At 38.3% G+C, this 20,401-nt stretch overlaps 1 protein-coding gene across 2 annotated transcripts in view; it reads right to left on the reverse strand.

The window, feature by feature from the left end:
• The window catches only part of HBS1L (HBS1 like translational GTPase), a 65,536-nt gene extending 51,926 nt beyond the window's left edge, over nucleotides 1-13,610 (reverse strand). The window contains exons 1-5 of one of the 2 annotated variants that reach the window (XM_068938380.1): nucleotides 13,309-13,610; nucleotides 9,193-9,258; nucleotides 8,322-8,456; nucleotides 5,444-5,638; nucleotides 1,513-4,559 (exon numbers count right to left, since the gene is read on the reverse strand). In XM_068938380.1, the coding sequence (XP_068794481.1) occupies nucleotides 3,091-4,559; nucleotides 5,444-5,638; nucleotides 8,322-8,456; nucleotides 9,193-9,258; nucleotides 13,309-13,351 (1,908 nt within the window). In that variant the 5' untranslated portion in view covers nucleotides 13,352-13,610 and the 3' untranslated portion in view covers nucleotides 1,513-3,090. Of the gene's footprint in view, nucleotides 1-1,512; nucleotides 4,560-5,443; nucleotides 5,639-8,321; nucleotides 8,457-9,192; nucleotides 9,259-13,308 lie in introns of those variants that run through there. The other variant, XM_068938379.1, reaches the window with a different exon arrangement.
• Between the last annotated feature and the right edge of the window lie 6,791 nt (nucleotides 13,611-20,401).

Genomic DNA, 20,401 nt, shown 5'->3' on the forward strand with positions numbered 1-20,401 from the left:
ATACACTAACTGCAAAATGGGAAAAAGTCATTGTTTTAAGCACAAAAATAGACAGATTTAGTTAACAAAAACTTTAACATTCATTAGGCAGAAGCACTTCAGTGCAAAGACCATATACACAGATCTTATACAAAAACACCATATACCATAATATTATGCAGCAATCTTGGAAAAATTAAAACTGCCACTGATCACACAAATCTCATTCTCATCAAGGAAATTAACATACCTGTTTCATTTAAAAAAGCAGATACAGTAACACATTACCTTTTGTTTGTAAAACCAAAACTGTGAAATTCTCCACACATTGAAATCACCCCTGTTGAAAATTAATTGGAATTCAGGCTTATCCATCACTTACGTACTTTTGCAGTCTTCAGCCTGCAGGTTTGTACTAATTCAAGGTTTACTTCAGGATTCAGGACTGCACATTGAAGAAAATCCCTCCCCCCTCCCCCCCAACAATGCCATCAAATATTTATATAGGAAAATCCAGCTACCTAACAAGACCCAAAGTTGTTTGTTAAGAGACCGATCCTCCAGTAAAATCCATGCAAAACATACTATGCTGATGACCTCTGGCTTCAGCCGCTTGTTCAACACTTTATCTACATGAATCCCATGGCAAAACACAGTTCCAAATAGTACTTGTATATACTTTCCAATTGCATTCACAGGATATAATTTAGGTGTATGTTCAGCATTTGGCTCTAAAATTGTTAGACGCGCTAAGAAGTTTTGGGCCAAGAAGAACAGTCAGGGGAATGAGAAAACAGACCAAAACAATGAAAAAGTTAAATAAGAAGAATACAAGAAAAGATTTGGGAGGGAAAAAAAGCTATTCCATGAAAATTTAAAAGAAGTTTGTATTAGAAATCTCTGTCTCCAGAAACATTAAGGAGGGCCCCAAGAGTATTTGGAACATAAGAAAATCAAAACATCTAACAGCATAGCAAGGCAGGACTGTTATCAAACTTTGCACTTTAACAAATCAGAATTTCGCTACCAGAAGAATACACCTCATTTTGAAAAACTAAGCATTAATTTTATACACTCCAAATAGGACCTCTCATCTAGATGGGGAAAAACAGACTTGCGCTTTTAAGCGGAGGAAAGTTCGTACTTAGACCAACTGCAGAAAATGGGTTGCTGAAAATTATTACGTATTGTTCAAAAAGTAGAACTAGCTATGAAGACTTATTAATTATACAACCAATATACAATCAGTATCAGCCAGACTTCCCCAAAGTTCCATATTCTCTCAAATCTTAAACAGGAATATGACATTCTATCCGAGAAGGCTTGAGAAACTACTTGGATACTGGTTTATGGAGGAAAGGGAGGTCCTCAGGCAAAGGGAGAAGTAAATCAATTCTGCTCTTGAACTCATCAGAACACAGTATGTACATCAGACTATATTTACACTTCAATCTTTTAAGGCACTTAAAATATGCAAGAATACGGATGGCTAGATTTAAAAATATGTCATCTAGAACATAAACACTGCAACACTGTCATTATACAAAACTTTTATTAGTAAGGATAAGAAACATGAAGTCCATTCAAGAGGTCCGAGGTCAACCTACTATAAAAAACTAAAAGTCTATGCTATTCATAGTCCTTAAATGAGACTACAGCGAAGTGTCAACCAGACAAACAAGCACAACGTACAGAACAGGAAATTTGTACCTGAGAGCACTGGAACATGTTTTGTTTTTATTTAAAAATAAAATCATAGTGCAACCTGAAGTCAGGAATAAATCTAAGCTTCTGTCACTTTTTGACACACCATGCTGAACTAAAATGAGATTTAAAATCGAACCTGCTGCTCCATATTAGCTGCCAACTTTAGGATGGATAAACATATGGCAATATATGAACAAATGTATTCCTTTACTTTACTGCACATCATGGAAATTGGAGACATTGAAGGTTTATTAAAAATAATTAACATGTACTAACACTTAAGTTGAAACATTCATGCAGTTACTATTTTGCCTAACTAGAGGCAGAATCTGGTAAGTGTCAACTAAAAAATTAAGTCTAAAATGGCCTGACTCTGATCTTCAATCTCAAGTTTCAAAGCAAGAGTCACAGACGTCAACAATAGAAGAGAATACATTTCCATTACTAAGGGAGCTTTCTCCAAAATAGACGAGACAAAGACAAAGAGCACCTCAGCTTTGCCTGAAATTGTTTTCTTTTCCCATTAAGCAAAGACTCTCATGCCAAAACTGAAAGAATTGTTATGTCAACGCTTCTCTGGAGTCTCCAGACTCCAGAATAAATCACAGAATCCTACTGAAATTTCTCGTAAAACATATGTTACACGGAACACCTACAAAACAGGTGTTCTAAAATTCTCAACATCCCATTTTGACACCTGACAGCAAAGTGAAGGGTTGGGAACACACAATTTTAGCTAAGTGCTGCCCGGCGAATTTGGTCCTATCAAAAGCTATACACATCCTATCGCAAGCACAACATTAAAAACTGAGGTTAGTGAGGCTTTTAAAAATTGAAGGTAATTGTGTGCAACACTGTAATCATAATAAGCACAAAAGAGAACAGTGACATCAAGTGAACACATCAACTTTGAGACTGATAGTTTAACATCAGATCTTACCAGGAAATTTAGCTTTAAGAATAATTAATAAAATAAATCTTTAACATAAACAGAGCTTCCCTCTCCCCAAAATATACACCAGATAGTAAAACTAATGATTTTTAAAAATAAAAATTCCGTGTTCTTCCCAATGAAGTGTATTTTGAACACTAAGAAAGGTGTTTAAAGTCTACTGGTGTTTATAGAAGTTTATACAAGCAATTTCTATATACTGATGTTCAAGACTTTATAAAAGTTAAAAATGTTAAATTGTCAGTGAAAATTAGGCAAAAATAAAGAAATCCAGTGCAGCAGCTTAAAAGTTCACATACAAATTTGTTACCAAACAGTAAGAACTGGCTTATGGATAATTAAAAAAATAAACAATTTTAATTCTGGACTATAAATAGATCCCATATAAAATTTATTTCTTAAATTTTTTAAGATACCAAGATATAAACACTGATTCTTTCCCATGCTTTGTACTACTCTCTTGTAAAGGCTCTTTTTTGGTTAGCTTTCACAATATCATCAGGAGATGCTGATTTGAAGTCAAACGGTGTTATGGCTATTACAGGACCGATTTCCTTGGGTTTTACTTCTTGCACTTGTCTACTGTATAAGAAAGTTTTATGCATAGCAACCGTGCGCCGCTTGTAACCTTTCGGAGGATAACGGAGACACAAGGTTAAAGCAAAAGGTGAAGGTCTTGCACGCAGTGCCTTCATCCACGAAAGGGATAAATCATGCCTCTTGGGAATAAGCCCTCTTTTTGGTTTTTTATTTGTTTTAGCAAAAATAGAACATTTCCCTTGCTTCACATTTAAAAGTTTAGTTTCTGGCATTAAGGTGTTTGATTGTCCTACTACATTTTGTTCTGCTGATACATCTGCTTTTTTCATAATACCACTTAAGTCAATGTTTGTTCTTTTAGAGGGCCTCATCTCAGTTGCACTGAGCATGGAGAAGTCGTTTCCGTGTTGAGTTTTATCTACTTCAATAGTCTCTGCAATTAAATCTGACAGTGACAAATTCTCAACTTCCTTTACTGGAGAAACTTTGGAGAGGGCCAGAGAAGACAAAGATCCTGTTAGCTCTGGCATCGCACCTGAAGTCTGAGGTTGACTTACTAGTTGTGAGGTTCCCAATTTCACATCTGGAAGACTTGCTGTTGACTGAGTATAAAGATCAGCCAAAGAATAACATCGACTTGCACTGCTTCCCTGATGCTCCTGAAGCAAGTCTGCCAGTGATGTACTTCCAGACTTTGACACCGGCAAAGCAGCCATCTCTAAAGAGGGGCTTTCTTGTTTTCTACCTTGTACAAGTGAAGAAAAATTTTCAAGAAGTTCATTCTTTCTACTTACAGTATGACTGACTTCATTATCAAGAGCCAATTTTCCTAAAGCACTCGTTAAACAAGGAGGACTATGAGAATTTGCATTACTATCACAGTCAGAAGTACTTGAAGAAACAAAAGGCATGCTGTCCTCAAGACTCAGAGACTCACAAATCACATTCTGCATCAGCAAGGATTTTAAGTCCTGTGTTTCCTTGCGTTCTGGCTTCTTAAAAGAAGAACTTCCAGATTTGTTACTTCCTATACTAAAGTAAGCGTTTTCACTGTCAAGAATCAAACTTACTGCGTTAGCACTTTCTGGTAGTTGAAACTCTGCCTGTTTATTCAGAGGTTCATATAATGATCCTTTAACCAAACCATCACAGAAAGAAGATGACAGAACAAGTGAAGAGGATTTCAATTTTTTCTTTTCAGATAAAGGTATATTGGATGTTTTAGCATTAAGGAGCATTTTGTCATTTGTAACTAAAGAGTAACCACTTTTGGCTCTCAGGTTTCCAAGCCTAGATGTGTTGGTGTTGTCAGCAACATTTTCTGATGCACAAGAGACATTGTCTGTATTAATAAATATTTCTGGACAATAAAGTAAGTCTCCTTACCTTACAATAGCCAGTAATTTTCAGATGGAAGCATGGTCACAACGAAATATCCATTTTTTTTTTAAAGTAGACAGCAGCAGCAAAATCAAGAAGAAACAGGGAAAGGCATTTAATTACTAAATGTTACTGAAAGATACGCATTATTCTACAATTACAGAATCACAGAATAGTTGAGGGTGGAAAGGACCTCTGAAGATCATCTGGTCCAACCTCCCTGCTGAAGCAAGGTCAGCCAGAGGAGGTTGCCCAGGACCCTGTCCAGTAGGGCTTTGAATATCTCCAGGATAGAGACTCCACTGTCTCTCTGGGCAACATGTTCCACTGTTCAATTAAATGATGGATATCTACTCAAATACCATGGAAGTTTAAAAAAAAAAAAAAAATCAGCAAAGAAATGCCAGTACAGATTACCAAGGTTTACATATGAATCAAAACAAGAAATTTACTGTATAAACACTATCAAAAAAGGAGAGGTATCAGGGGGAGGAAGGGGGAAGGAGGGGTCTCGGCTCACCAAAGAAACAATAGAAGTGCATAAAGCTTTAAAACATGTTGACCAAATTCTGGGACATGCATTTACACAGCTGAAGTCACATTTCAGAAGACTTTTAGAAGAAATTTACTGTGAACTGCAGACGGTTGCTTACAGTTTGCATTTAAGATGAGATTAAGGTTTTATTCTGACTTCCAGCTCAAGAAAAACTGCTTCCTTTAAATGTTTTTAGAACACAAGCATTTAGAAATAGAATAAGATGGTCCTACTTAATTTTCTCATAAATGACTAATGCAACGAGCATCTTCACAGCTTTTAAAGCCGAAATTCAACTGTACATAGAAATGAATCATCCTGAAGCCAAACATAATTAAATAGAAGTGTACCTTTTGTCATCTTTCCTATAATCACGGCGTCCTCATTCTTGGTCTTCATATTTTGCTTACTGTCTTGTGAGAGCACAAGATCCAAAGCCTTCTGTACATCAAATTGACTATCCAGTACTGCTTGCACCATTGTTCGCTCTGGTACGGACTCTCCCAAAACTTCTCTCATTTGATCAAGGCATGAATTAAGACGGGCTAAAAGAGATATATTACTGTTATAAGCTACAAAAAAAAAATGTTTTAATAAAGTGGTCTAACCACTAACACCATATATCTGATAACAGAAACTGGAGAGAAATATCATGTCAGGAGATAAAACCTTTATAAAGTAATTTCAATTTCACATCTTTCCATAATAGGCTTTACCCCCAAAACCTGGAGAACATTGGATTCATTTAAAATATTGCTATATGGAACATATCATTAACTACCATAAATTGATCACTAAAGTCTCAACAACGAAATAATATGATGCTGTAAAATTAACTAGCTTTACTGCTGAGAAGCGGTGCAAGTCATCTCTTTAAAATTTTTTTGAATGATTTAGTAATTCAATGTGGAATTCAATTTAACAGCAAAATTTAAGTGTTTTCCGATGCTATAATTAACATCCAAAGTAAACAGCACTTTTTCAGGCCTCACGTCTTAACAACAGAAAAACTCTAAATATTAGTGACTCTGGATCAACACTAGCTCCCAAATTACCTGCAGTCTTTACCTCTCCTAGAACTGTAATACATTTTTGAGGTCATAAAATCCATTTTTCTTTGTAGCAGGTTTCTGTAATCCTATCAAAAACATTATTGAATGTAAATGGAAATGAAAATTTCAAAAATCTTAGACAATCAAATCCTACCATGAAGATATATACCAAAATTGTTTTCAGAATTTGAGCAAAGCTTACTTAAGGAAAAAGAGATTACACTAAAAATAAGCTCTCAATAGTTTTGATAAAGAAGTTTTCTCAAACATCTTTCATTTTTCGATTTAAGTCTTGTGAGATAAACAGTAAATTAATGCTTAATTTCTCTTCAATTGTCCCTCTGACAACCTCTTTTTTTAAAGCAAATATTTATACAGTTCAGTAAATAAACTTCCTTATCTTAAAGTAGCCAGGAAGAACTAGTATAAATCTTGACTAAGATTGGTTTCTCAATATTCTTGACTTTTCACACAGCCAGAGACTGAAAATTCACCAGGCTGCCATTCACGGAAGTAGGGTCCTGATCAGACATATAAATGCTACAACAGAAGAGAAGAAACCCCCCTTGAATGTCAGTTTCTGACAGTTCAGATTTCAGGAAGGTTACTCAACGCCACAAAGACAGATTCTTTATTTGAAAACTTTGTCAATGATGGTAAGTTTTAAAGAATGTTGCTAAGTGACTTCAATACCAATTCCCACTTCCACAAAGTTACTTAAACCAGCACCCTCGGTCCATACCCAAACAGCAAGTGAATTTTCCCCAGACATTTCCTCTGCAAAACAAGTCCTGGCAGAGCATACCACAGAATGAGCTGGTCAGCCATTTTATTATCCAGCACTCAGTATGAACACACTTGTCAAACTCTTTGCAGCTAGATTGATTACAGTCAATAATTTTGTATTAATGGTCAGCTCTGCCACACTGTTTCCCAATAACCTGCAACTATACTGAACAAAGCACATATGTTGGCACCACTGCCATTAAGACAGCTTTTGCAGCAGATATGGTTGTCTTTAGGTTTCTCTTCTATCTTTCCAAGTCCAGAATACAACTTTCCTTCTTGTTCCAATACCATTTAACTCCTTAAATAGCTGGTGGATCTTGTCAAAAGCATTCTGAAAACCCGGTATGCTATAATACAGTCGTATTTACCACCTGCTTGCTGACTCTTTCAAATCGGCTTCTGCAGCACTATTTCCTGCTACAAAAACATGTGGATTACACTGCAATTTATCACGTTTTTTACGTGTCTACGCATTGTCATAGCTTCTACCAATACACTAGATACTGAATCTAGAATTGTGTGCTGTTTCAGAACTTCCTGAAAGTTCTAAATATTAAATTTGATTCGTCTATTTTATTGCCTAGTCATTCAGCAACATACTTTATTCTGTGCTTATTAACATGGTAACAATAATCCTGATTCTTCCCACAAAAATCACAAACTAAGTTAGCTATTACTACTTAGGAAAGAGAGTTGGGCATCTTCTTCATGAAGTATGTAATCAAGCAGTCAGTCAGTAAGTTTAAAAAACAAGTATTATCCCCTCCATATAGAATTCAGCTTGTAATATGGAATTCATGGCTGCACGACTGAATGGAAACCAAAGTCTAATGGGTTCAAAACAGGATTAGACAAGATTGTAAAGGATACAGTTATCCAGAGCTACTGAGTAGTGACTCAAGGAAGCGTCTGACTTTGGAACCCTGACAAACACTGCCAAGAACTGCCATAACCTGGAAGGCCTTACAGCCAAAAAATCATTATTCAAATACTCTGTTTCTTATACTCTTCCTGAGGCATCCATTTGTGGAGTCAGGTTATTGAGCTACACGGACACCTGTTCTAAGCCTGTACACAGGTGTTCTTATGTTTGAATTTCTTATCACATCTCATTTCCAGAGAGAAACTCAGAACATATTCCAGACTGTGCAAGCAAAATGAAGTAATATACGAAGAGGTAGTTAACAGCTTGAAGAGTCATTACTGAAGAGGTGTTTCTTAGAGTACTCCACCAACTATACTCATGGTGTTGTTCTAGTATGAGATTTCAAAACGGTGAGCAGTTTAAGTCAGTCAAGTAACAAACACTAATTTAAGACTATTTCAGTAAGTCTTTACAATGTAAGAGAAAATGCTCTCAGGAGAATTATTACTCTTCTGTAGTTACCTTTATCAACTCCAGCCAACTGATGATTGGTTGTAAAGTAACCAGCAGTATCTTCTGTACCCTCATAGCCATATTCCTCTTCTAAAGGCTCAGCAAATGCTGGTTTGTCTCGTCTTGAGTAGATAAATTGAGCTGCTACATTAGGAAAAAAACAAAGTATTAAATACATTTCTAATATTTTCCTTCCTTTAAAAACAAAAGCTATCTACAGACAAAAAGTTAGGATGCTAGCCTGTTGCAATGATTTGGGGGTTGGGAGTGGGAAGCAGGAAGGGATAACATCACTGTATAGTGACGGCGACCTGAAGACCGCACAGAGCATATAACACTTCACGACAGAATATTAATACCAGTAGGTCATCACTAGAGTGAAAACACCACAGGCTGAGCAATATCCTTGTATGTTTGTAGTCAGGTTAAATTCAGCTGGGCTGAGCCACTCCACTTAACGTCTGACCTGAACACACAGCGTCACTATTTGTGCACCTGCTTCATAACGTTCCAAATGACCATCCGTTATCCACGGTAACACACTTGCATGACTAAAGACACAGATAGTTACGTAACGTGTCTTTCAAAAGCACAAAGATCCCGAGCGCTACTTAACCAACTTTAACAGGAGTTAGAAAGCTAGGCACTTTTGAAAGTTGCACTAGCTGCCTTTAGATAGTACTTTCCTCTAGAAATAAATAATAATTTTATTGCAGTTCTTCAACCTAAAAATCTCTCTGCGCTACTTAGTCAGCTGTGCATCAGTTAATATTTTAGTTATTTTCCTCATCAGCAAACTGAAGTGGTATGTATATATTCTTCCAGGTTAATCAAAGTAGGAATCAATGGACAATGCCAATATGTAATCATTTGAACTAACCTGTTGACGGAGAAATGCAGTAATCATCTTCTACTGATTGGCCATACACATCATCATCTTCAAAATCTAAGAAGTAGAGAGAGTAAGATTAATCCATGCAAATTTTAAATACTTAGAAAGCCAAAGGATGTTTTCTATGTAAGGTTTTAAGAAAGTTATTATGTATCTGCAGTATTCCAGAAGTGTTTATTTACCTAGGTAAGAAATTCTAGGTTACAATAATAGAACTTAAAGGTTCAATAATCTACTCACTATGAAAGCAGAAAAAGTTCAAGAGTTGCAATGTTTCACCATCCTCCTTCAGCATCTCCTTTGGAGACCTCCCTCACAATCCAAACCCAACTTTTTCCAGTCCATCCATGGACCTGTACTTCTCTTGATATTTCCACTTGATCTCTCAATACTCTTAAGCACAGACAGTTCAATTACAAACTTTACTCTACCAGTAAAGATCACCATTTCTGCTCCATACCTGTCTACCCCTCAACTTTTCTTTCTGATCTACCTTCAAGGCCAGCTACATGAACTCAAGTTCAACAAGGCAAAAAGCCATTCATAATGCCCTCTGCCTACGTCAAATTGCTTCAGGCAAAAAGGAAGAATCTTATCCGGTTACTTAAATATAGCCATCATCTTTCCTCAATTCAAAAAGAAAAAACACAGCATCTTGACAAAATGACTTGTCAAATCTACGCTGTAGACGTCAATAATCAATTGCCAAAGAATAAATATGTACTTTTCCCTAGTAGGCAGAACTTTGATAATGCTACATAATAAAGTTTTGCTTTTGGCCTTTACTTTTAAAATCCATTTCCTATTTCTTTAAAGCTGTCACAGTATTTAATTTACTAGCTCTCCAGACCATTCTGGTCTGCTTTTCTTAATTTCAGTTTTTTCTTTTGTCTTTATGATTTCTTTGCATGTCATGCCTGAAATGTAAACAAAGACGGTACCTGTAGTCTCTCTTTTTTCTTCTTCTGTATGCTGCAGCTTTTCCTTTTTATTCCCTCATACAAGGCTTGTCCTCCTCTGACTAACAGATATTGTCACACCTGGCCTTTAAGTTCACCATAACCTTATACTACTACTTTTATGAGAATAAGAATTTTCTGAATTTCAGGAAAGAAAGAAATGAAGATGTTACCTTTAAAAGGTAACTCTCCAACAATTGCTGTCTACTGAATTGAAATTTTTCTTTTTTTTTTTCCCTGAATAAATAAGATTTAAAATGTCTTCATTGTCATAGTAACAACTAAATCCTCAGTAGAAAACAGTTTTTGGTCTTCTTTAAATGAATCACAATCTATGCACAAAGAAATGGACAAAGAACCGTAAGCCAAGACTTTTTGATTTTTTTTCTAATGACACTCATCTCCCGGTTCAATTTTCCATCTGTAAAATGGTAAAATATTACGGCCACTGATTAAAATAACAACATTTTGGATATGTGAGAGCTATAAAAACTTATTTAGCTAAGGGCACTACTATTAGGAATCACAATTACAAAGTAAATTATTCTCAATTAAAAAGTTATTCTAATATTATATCACCCTTAAAAATAATTTATTATGATGTTATGCAAACCTTGAAAATAAATTTACACATTTGTACTAATAATGAAAAATAAAAAAAAAAATCAAATATTTTTAAAGATGCTATTGCGATCTCACAAATACTCTTGGTGATCTCACAAATAATATACACTGTTATTTTAGAAGAATCAGAGGAACGAGTAGCTAAAATGCTAAAAAAAAGCCACACTCTGATATCCACTTTTAGACCACAGAACTGGGATGTTACAAACACTGCATCCATCTACAAAAAGCTCAGACTTAGCTGAGAAATGAAAGCTTCATTTGTCTCTCAATGTGAAATGAGAAAAATCAAAGTAAACTTGACTCTCTAATCCACTGTAATTTACCAAGAATAGTCTATAAAAAACAGTGACTAAAAGGACTGACACATTGTATGAGAAGTTTAGTGAAAGACCAGAGACCCAGGAAACTACTGTGGAAATTAAGTATGGGGGGCAAAAAGTATCCTAGATTGGGGGGGAAATCAACCTACTTTTTGACCATGTTGAAATGAATACATTGCCTCCTGGTTCCATAGGAGAATCACTTACTCTAGAAAGCAGTCTAAAGAAGATCAGCACAACTTTTTCAGGTAAGGACACCTTTCGCAGTTTGGCCAGGACTTGGAGAGCATCAAGAACTCCAGGAGGACTTTAGTGCACGGTTAAGAGAGTAACGAGTGAAATCAGAGCAAGTCTTTTGTCAACGCACATCATTTGAATCACTTGTACATCTCATACAATTTTAATTTCTAGACTAAGAAAAAGATTAATCTCTAAAAACTGTTCAGCTTGCAGCAACCATAAAAATAATTATTAGGTAATGGTACAAATCACAGATTAGAAAACAGAGAAGCGTTCCGCAATATCAACATCTACATCATGCCCTCAAGTGGAATACCATACTCAGTTCTGATCATACTGTCTGGAGGAGACAACAGAAACAGAATAATGTCAAATGTCAACAGAATAATGTCAAATGAAGCCCACAAAGAACTAAGATCTCAGAAGCCTTCCTATGGAAGGAGACCAAAAATAGTGCAAATATTTACTTTAGGAAGGAAAAAACTGAGCCAGACAAAGCAATACAGAATCAGAAGCGGCATTACAAGAACATCTGGCATTATATTAAATAAAAAAGAAGGCAAAAGTGGTTTTTGATAGACCTCATTTTGAACAGAAATTTTATTACAGAAGTGTAAAGAACACACATACACATCAAGGTTAACACAAAGTTTAATGCAATAATAGTTTCAGACAGCAACAGCAATTTAATACTCAAATGGTTGCAGCAAGATACTATGCATCTCAGCAATCTCAATAAAAAGTTTCTGATGAGTGTACAAGCGTTGAAATGAATTCTACAGGTTGGGCACTCAACTTCACAGTGGATAGAGGACATTCAGTTAAAATTGGCATTTCCGCCAACAGAGCAAATCTCAAGAGGGTGAAAGAATCAAGCAGTAAAATCCCCAAGCCAGTCTTAATACTGGCTGTATTAAGTAAACTTGCACGACCAAACTTGCAAGGTAGGCCAACTCCACAGATGCAACAAATGGTTTGCATGCGTTCAACTTATTCCCAAATAAGCTGTGAGAACACGGTGTACAACCCAGTTCGTGCAATTACAATACACGTACACACTTTGCACCTGTCCACTCAAGAGCAAAAGGCCAGAAGCAGACAGAAGTACATCTCTTATTTTTTATCCAACCTGACAAAGCCAGTCAACAAAATACCTGCACCCATACTAAAGGGTTCTTTAAAATCGTAGTACCAGCTAGAAATGCATTCATTTTTCCACATCCCAAGCCAGCACAAATAAAATATTTTCAAAAAAGGGGCAATTAACAGTTTGCCTAAGTTAATGGCACAGTGCACTAAAGAAAGCTGCAGCGGTGCATGTATTAGGTCAGTTCGTATTCAAGAGCTCGTTCATTCCATGTAAGCTTAAGTAAAATAAGACAGCAACATGTCTGAAAAACAGGTTTTTCACTAGACACCGACCTCCATCCTCAAGAGCTACATTCCTTCTATAAGGAATGGCCGTTGCCTCTTACCCATATCACAGCTAAACATCAGCAACAACCTGCTAAAGCGAGAGCGGGATCACAACCGCTTAAAAGACTAAAGAGGGACAGGACCCTTTTGCACTGGGGCTAGCTTTCCAGTCGTTCCCCCCCCCCCCAAAGGATCCCACCTCAGCAGCTTAAGGCAACGTGGGCAAACCCCGCCGCGCCTTCGCCGGGGCGCCAGGGCCGCGTCTCCCCCGGGCGGGGCGGGGCCTAGCGCCGCCGCTCGTCCAACCCCCGCCGAGCGGAGGGAGAGCGCTGCCTCGCTCCCCTCCCACCGCCGCCCGCGGCCTCCTCCCGCCCCGCGGCCGCGCATCCCGGCGGAGCTGGAAGGGCCCAGAGGCGGCGGCGAGGGGAAGGGGAGAGAGGCGGGTCGGGAGGGAGGGAGGAAGGGAAGGTGGCTGGGAAGGACTGCTAAGCGGGGGAGGGGTCCGAGGCGGGGGGCGGCTGTCGCAGCTCTGCTTTCTCTACCTTCGTCGTAGTTATAGCCTCGGACGTTCCTGTGCCGGGACATGATGGCGGCGGCTGCGTCGCTCCCCCGCGGTGGCGCTGGCACCGGCGGACCTAGGGCGCCATGTTGGTGTTCGCCGGGGCCTCGCGAGATGCTCGTGCGCAGGCGCGCGGCGCCCCGCTTTCCGCCCTCGGTGCGCCGGTGCGCAGGCGCGGCGGTGCCCGCCGGCCCGACTGCTTCCTGATTGACGGGTCAAGGCGGGCGGCGCCAGGCGGGCCCGGCGCGGGGCTTCTCGCGCCCGGACTGGCTCCGCCCCTCGAGCGGGGCCGGGGGGGGAGGGGGGGCAGCGGCCACGTCACGAGCGCGGGCTCGAGACGCGCCGTTGGCTACGTCAGCGGGGCTGGGCCCCGGCCGCCTGGTGTTGGCTTAGTGCGGCTGCGCGAGCGCCTGAGGGGCTTTGGAGTGAGGCGCGTTGTCGGCGGTGGGTCTAAAACGCGGCTCAGCTTTGATGTGGCTTGTTGGTGGCAGTGCCCGTTGCTATCTGATGGCTGTCTGGTGGCCGAGTTAAAATGAGTTGGCGGTGTTCGTTGGCATATTTCTGTTTGTGGTGTCGAACAGCAAAGCCTTGACGTAGTAGGCTCCTTGGAGGCCTTGATTTGATTTCGTTGGCTCACCTCCAGCTGTAGGCACCCTTTAAAACTGAGTCTCAGCCTGCACGTGCTGTTGCGATCTCTAGGGATCGGGTAATCAAGGAATGTGCTGACAACTCTGTCTCACTGGGTCTGAGAGAGAGGAGAGCGAGCGGAGAAGACGCTAAGCTTCAGTGGCAGAGAGAGGGGGGAGAGGATCCAGCTCCCCGTTCCCAGGCTGCACAGGGCTCCCAGGCGGTGGCCTGTGTAAAGGCCCCAGCCGCTGAGTTCCAGCTCTGACAAGCTCGGTTGCTTCAAACTCAGCTGGTCGTCAGATACCTGAGGATCATCTGTTTTCTCAGGAGCTTCTGGGCAAATCATCTTGTTACTATTTCTAAAGCAGATGTCTTCATCTTCTAGTCAAGACCTTAAATTTTATTTCACTTGCTTTTCCAACTTTTTGTCCTGTCTTGACAAAACCACAAATCAGTCTCCTCCACCTGCCTGCATAACCTGGGTGTCCTCCGATATCCCACCTTCTAGCCACATACCCCTACAAATCCGCATACCCAGGTTTTCTAACCAGCACGTAACTACTGTCTCATCCTGGCCCACGTGCCGGAACTGCCAATACCTGCGACTCCACATCTTTCCTGGTCACTGCCAGAGGCAGGGTATGTTAAACATAAGCCAAAGTTTATGTTCATATACAAATTGTATGCAAATGTGCAGGTAGTTTCCTTATGTTATTTGCATATTTCTAATTAATTTGTACAGAACAGCACATACAGCTGCACAAACCTACCATCTATACAATGGCTTTCACGTGGTGCTACCTATTAAAATAGACTTGGAAAATAAGCTTTCTAATTAACACTGGTATACTGTTGACCTTTAGTGACCCAGTGTTCTCTACAGAGGTTTGACGGACATTGTGTTGATCTTTATCTGTCCCGATCTCTTGATATAGGTCAAAGATACATAAAGTGAAGAATAGTGTCATATATTATGATTCAAAATTACAGACTGCTGTTGTATGGTCAGTTACGTATTGTAAACATTTTCTGAGAAGTCTTGAATGTTTCCAAATCCTGTTTTTAAAGTGTTAAACTGTTGACAAAAAATTTCCAAAACCTTTTGTAAGAGGGGTGATTCCCTGCAGAAATTTGTGACGTTTCTAAATTGCTGTTTCCCATTGCTGCTGTCAGCAGAAGTGAGTAAGTAAATGAGCAAATTGATAAGTTCAGAATAAGTTCACAATAGGAACATTTGTAGAAAATTCTAAAATGTGATGCCAAACAGGTCACTGTTTGTGTAACAGCATGTAGTGCTAAGCAGTATGCTGGGCAGCATAGCACACCTCTAAATTCAAAAGCTCATTCCAGCATGTACTGCTTCCAGTTGTGCCTTTACTGACGTAACTTAAGATACTGTAGCACTACACCCTCACTGCTTCCTGCCAATCTGCCTCTAACAGCTTTGGGCTGGCAATGGCACTTTCTGGCTTTTCCGGCCCCCAGAATTACTTAGTTCCCAATCATTTTTCAAATGTTAAAATCTCCAGAAAATCTGAATCCTGCAAATATAGTATATTTTCTCTTTCAAGCAGTGGCATTTCTCCTTTCAAACCTGATCATCATACTGCAAATAGGTTTCTTTTATACTTACTAATCATGCTTTTAATACAAATCATCAGCTGCTCATAATTTTTTTTTCACATTTGAATTTTATGTTCAGATTCACTAACTTATCAGTCCTTGATTTTCAATGACTGTGACCTTGGCAGATATGACCCACAATTCATTTTATTTGATATTCAAATATAGCACTGTTTTCAAGATTTAAGAATTAGTACTTAAAAAAAAAAGAAAAGAAAAATAATAGTAATAAAAATATAAAGATGGTCTCAGCCCTGGTAGGAGACAATACACATCTCTGCATGACATTAACAGTAAACTTGGAAGGCTGCTATTTTTCTTAGTTTAAAGCATATCTTCAAAGAGTCATAAATACACTGTGATAATTCCTTTGGCCCTGCTAACTCTGCGATCTGTATAAATATTTTTGGGAAGGTGACCAGTTAACAAAGTGTTTAAGAAATAATAAGCTTTGGTTCCCAAGCTCTGCTTATAGCTCAGTATAGCTATAAGCTATTAGCTATAAGCTATATAATAGCTATTTTTTAATGAAAGCAAAGTTCATGAAAGGTATTTATCTGATAGCAAAGCAGCCTAAGTATTACTTTCAGCAGCAACTGAAGCTCTGTCAGAGAACCATGTCAGCCTGCCTCCAACAGTTCTACCCTAGGAATAACTAAATAGGTCACTTCTGCTGGAAAATACCATGATTGCTTCCTTCTTGCCCACTGAGATTACAAGTTGCTTTAAGATGTGTTCATTAGGAAGTGGACTAAGACCACCAGTCTCAATCCAGGTGTCGGAGGGTAATAATGAGTAAAGCTGTCATTGACAGACTTGATCTATAAGCAGTTAGCAGTACTGGTAGTCTGCCTTTTTATCAGTCCCTTGAGTGTTCCCAGCACTACTAATGTTTTGAAAACAGAAAGAATCAGTTAATAAAATATTTCATAAAAATTTATTTTAGCTAAGCAGAAAATCTCTTGGATGGTGTTGTTTCTTCTTAACGTGAAGTTACCGAGCTGTTTAGTAGTTTTACAGTTCTATAGGTAAAAAGCATTATCTACTTCAATATTGTTTCCTTTTAAACCACAGTTAAACGGGACACGGTTTGGAAAAAACAGCACAATTCCAGATGTCATACCTCACTATGCAGTGTGTGAGTTAAGTTTTAAAATATAGATATTATCAATGTCACTAAGTACTTTTCCAGCTGATAAATGATCTGACTAGATCAAAAGAACTGCAGCCAATAAGTAAATGTCTATTTTTATTTCAAATGACACCATCTAGATCAGAAGCTGATGAAGAGTCAGAAAGCAAAGAGTATTAATAAATGATCATTTTGTACATATGGTAAATAGCAAGTTTCTGCAATTTTCCACATTATGAATGAGACTGTTTAATATATTTATTATTTGCTTGAGAACGGGGAATCTGCAGAACAGCAAATTGTGCACGTGAGTTAGAATGAGTTATATTAGTCAAGACCCTATACAATTTCAATGGGATCCAGCTAAGCTAGATGAATAAGGCATATAATGGCAATTTGATCTGAGAAAGTTGTGTATTCAGATAGTTTAATATGGATCATTTGCGTTCATCACAGTTTATAAAGTCACTGTTTCAATTTGAGCAGCCTCAGCTATGTCTGTCCTTTAGCTGTTTCTACTCTGGAACGAGCCAAAATGTCATCCGGAAAGGGAAACTCAGTCACTAGGTACAAGGATGGAGACCTTTGGCCCACACGACTGCAAGAGTCCAAATTCAAGCGCAGTTACCAAGAACAGTGGAGATATAGCCACTGTGAACCACGCACTGAAAATCTCTGATCAGTTGTTTTTGCCATTGAATGCAATTAAAAAATTAAGATATGGTGTAATTAAAAGAGTAATCTGGCAATAATATTGTGCCATTACTTATGTCAGCACTGTGCCCTTCCTGGAACAATGCATTTGGTTCTAATTGGTCTATAAAGTGTGCTATTGATATGGGGTGAGAGATGAGTGATGAGAATCATTAGGGACCTCGAAAATTTATTACATGAAGAAAGATTAAAAGGATTAAGACTTTGTCTTACCAAGGAGATGAATAAAATGCAACATGACCAAAATATATGCTATGAATGGTTCAGAAAGAGCCATTACTTTTTTTCCTCATAAGAAAAGAAGTAATTCCTTGAACCTGAATGGAGGAAAATTTTAAACTGATAAAAGTAAACAGTTTTAATTCAGCACAGAATTAGATTCACTGCCAGAAGAAATGACTGAGGCCACTGAACTTAGCAGGATTCAAACCCTTTAGGTACTTGTGTAGATGACAAGAATACTTAAACTTGATTACAGTAAATATTTAAAGTTTGTGTAAAAGTTCTGAAAGGGATAAAAATCTCCATGTTAAAGATTCAATTCACTTTTAATTATTACAGATGACTGACAGGATAAATTAGTGGGAGCTACAGACATAAGGAAGAGGCAATTAAAACATAAGGCTGTCATTTTGACTCGGGTAAATATGATGCACATATCCATGCTAAAGCATATTATAATGACTCACATACATATGTAAAAGCAGCATTCTGTTGTGTATGATTGTGTACGTTACTTTAGCAAGCACTAAAACTAAGCTAAAAATTTTTGTCGTGGATCCTAGCAAACAGCAAACTGTATGTCCTCACCAACATGTCTGTGATGCAGTGTATTCCTGTAGGGACCCAGTCAAGCTTTCAGTAAAGCCAGTGGAATCTTATTCTATTACTTCAGTAGAAAAAAAAAAAACTTAGATTCTGGAAGATATCCTTTAAGAAGCATTACGCAAGCACCCACAGGCTTAAATCAAGTTACGATGAGTACAGTTTGAAAAATCCCTCACCTATCTGGATAAAGTCATTGCTCACATAAATCTCAATGGGACATTTCCCTACCAATCTATTCGTGCAAATCTTGATTTAAAAAATACACTAATGCTTTCAGGGGAGAGGGGCTTGGTTTGGTGGGAAGGCAGCTTATTAAACTCTAGAGCATTAGCTTGTAATTACTCTGGTTTTGTTTTCTCTGTTTTGCACTTTTAAATTTTGGGGACCTGCCATTGGCAATCCCAGCTATATATGCTGGGCAGAACAGACTGAATGTGTTGTCAAGGAAACTCCATATACTAGTCTCTCTGAGACTTTATTTTTGCACTTTCTTAGTTATCGCCCTAAAGAAAAGCTGTCCGAGAAGAAAAAAAGTTTGCCTAACATATGGAAACATAATAAAGACTTCTGGCAGAAGAAGAAATTCAGATTTTCAGAAGAAATACTATTTGATATTCATATATGACTTGTGGCTCTGGCGAACTCATTGAATCTGTATCCATGTCATTTGAAGTGCAGACTCACACAATGGCTCTAGGCAAGTCCTAGGATATCCTGAAAGATATGTGGTACTTATTAGCCTCATACCGATACATCCTTCCTGGCAGCGTGAATTGACAAGCACGCCAGGGCTCGCACAATCTGCTGCCCTCTGCTATGCCATTCTGGGGAGTGGGTGGTATTATCAGGTACCAACATGGCAGGCTGTAAAGCTGTCTGCAGTTTTTAAGGAGCCTGAGCTTTGGCTACGTTTACATCATGTAGAAGGGTCAAATGACAGGCATCTTAACGGCAGTAATGGCACAGCCACTGAGTCAAGGAAACCCTAAATACTCCCCTCTTTTGGAGATCTGCCGCATGCAGGGTTTTACTGAATCACACTTATTTGCACATGAGACTCATAACTGAACCCGTAGAATTAGGGTGTATCAGGCTGAAAAGAGATACATGGTATTATGAAGTGTGATGGGGAGCATCATTAGATAAATAAGATATGTGGCTTCATTCAGACTGATACTATACTTCAGTCTTTGACTAGAGTATTTGTTTTCTTCAAAAAAATCTTTATTTTAAAGGGGTAATTCTACAAGAAATTAGCAAGCCCCCTTTTCTCTCTCTCAATTAATTCTCATTTACTGTAGACTTTGACACAGCAGACATTGCTAATTCATCCTGCAATCACAGGAAACAATGCACTTCAGATGTTCTTTTATTTTGCTTTCCTTGTTTTGTGATCTGGTTATGTTTTATACGTCTTAGACTCAAATGGTGTAGTCCCGGAGCATAAAAGAGTGACACTAGCAGGGAATGGAAACTTGGCCTAATCTTGCACACTATCCTTTTAGTTTAGTTTTGGTTACTGTATCTGATAACCAGGAACTACTTAACAAGATGCTAATTTACTATCTAGTTTGCTTCACATGTTCACATGTTCGAAGTGTAAAATTCTATCAGTCGCTATTAGAACGAATGTCCTATCTTCCGTGGGCTAATCTTGTATGGCAGATGCACTTTCTTAAATTTATAAATCTACTTAAAAACCAATCTGATAAAATTGTATGCCTGCAAAATGATGATTCACTTATATCAATGTACTTGTCACTCAGACCTTTAGAAAATACTTATAATACCACAGAGTTGGGTGGGTGCTGAAAATATGCAAGACCTTGATAATAGGAAAACATTAGCCACAAAGTGTAAAGGAGAAACACTAATTAAAAAAAAAAAAGTCAAAAGTTTCCTAGCCTGCACATTTTATATTACAAAAAGGAACATGTAAACTTTTGATCCTATGATGCTGCAACAACTACCTTGTATTTTACCTGGAAATATCTTACTCACCTCCTTCTTTCTTATTTATAAGATTATAAGATTTTCTTATCTGTATCATTTACAAAAAGAAACAAGACCTAGCCTTTATGAATGAATATTTTAATACTGGCGTCAAGAGCTTAACTGAGGTAGCTGTTCCAGTTAAACATTGTTCTACCTC

The sequence above is a fragment of the Struthio camelus genome, chromosome 3 (assembly GCF_040807025.1).
Source record: "Struthio camelus isolate bStrCam1 chromosome 3, bStrCam1.hap1, whole genome shotgun sequence".
Lineage (NCBI taxonomy): Eukaryota > Metazoa > Chordata > Aves > Struthioniformes > Struthionidae > Struthio > Struthio camelus.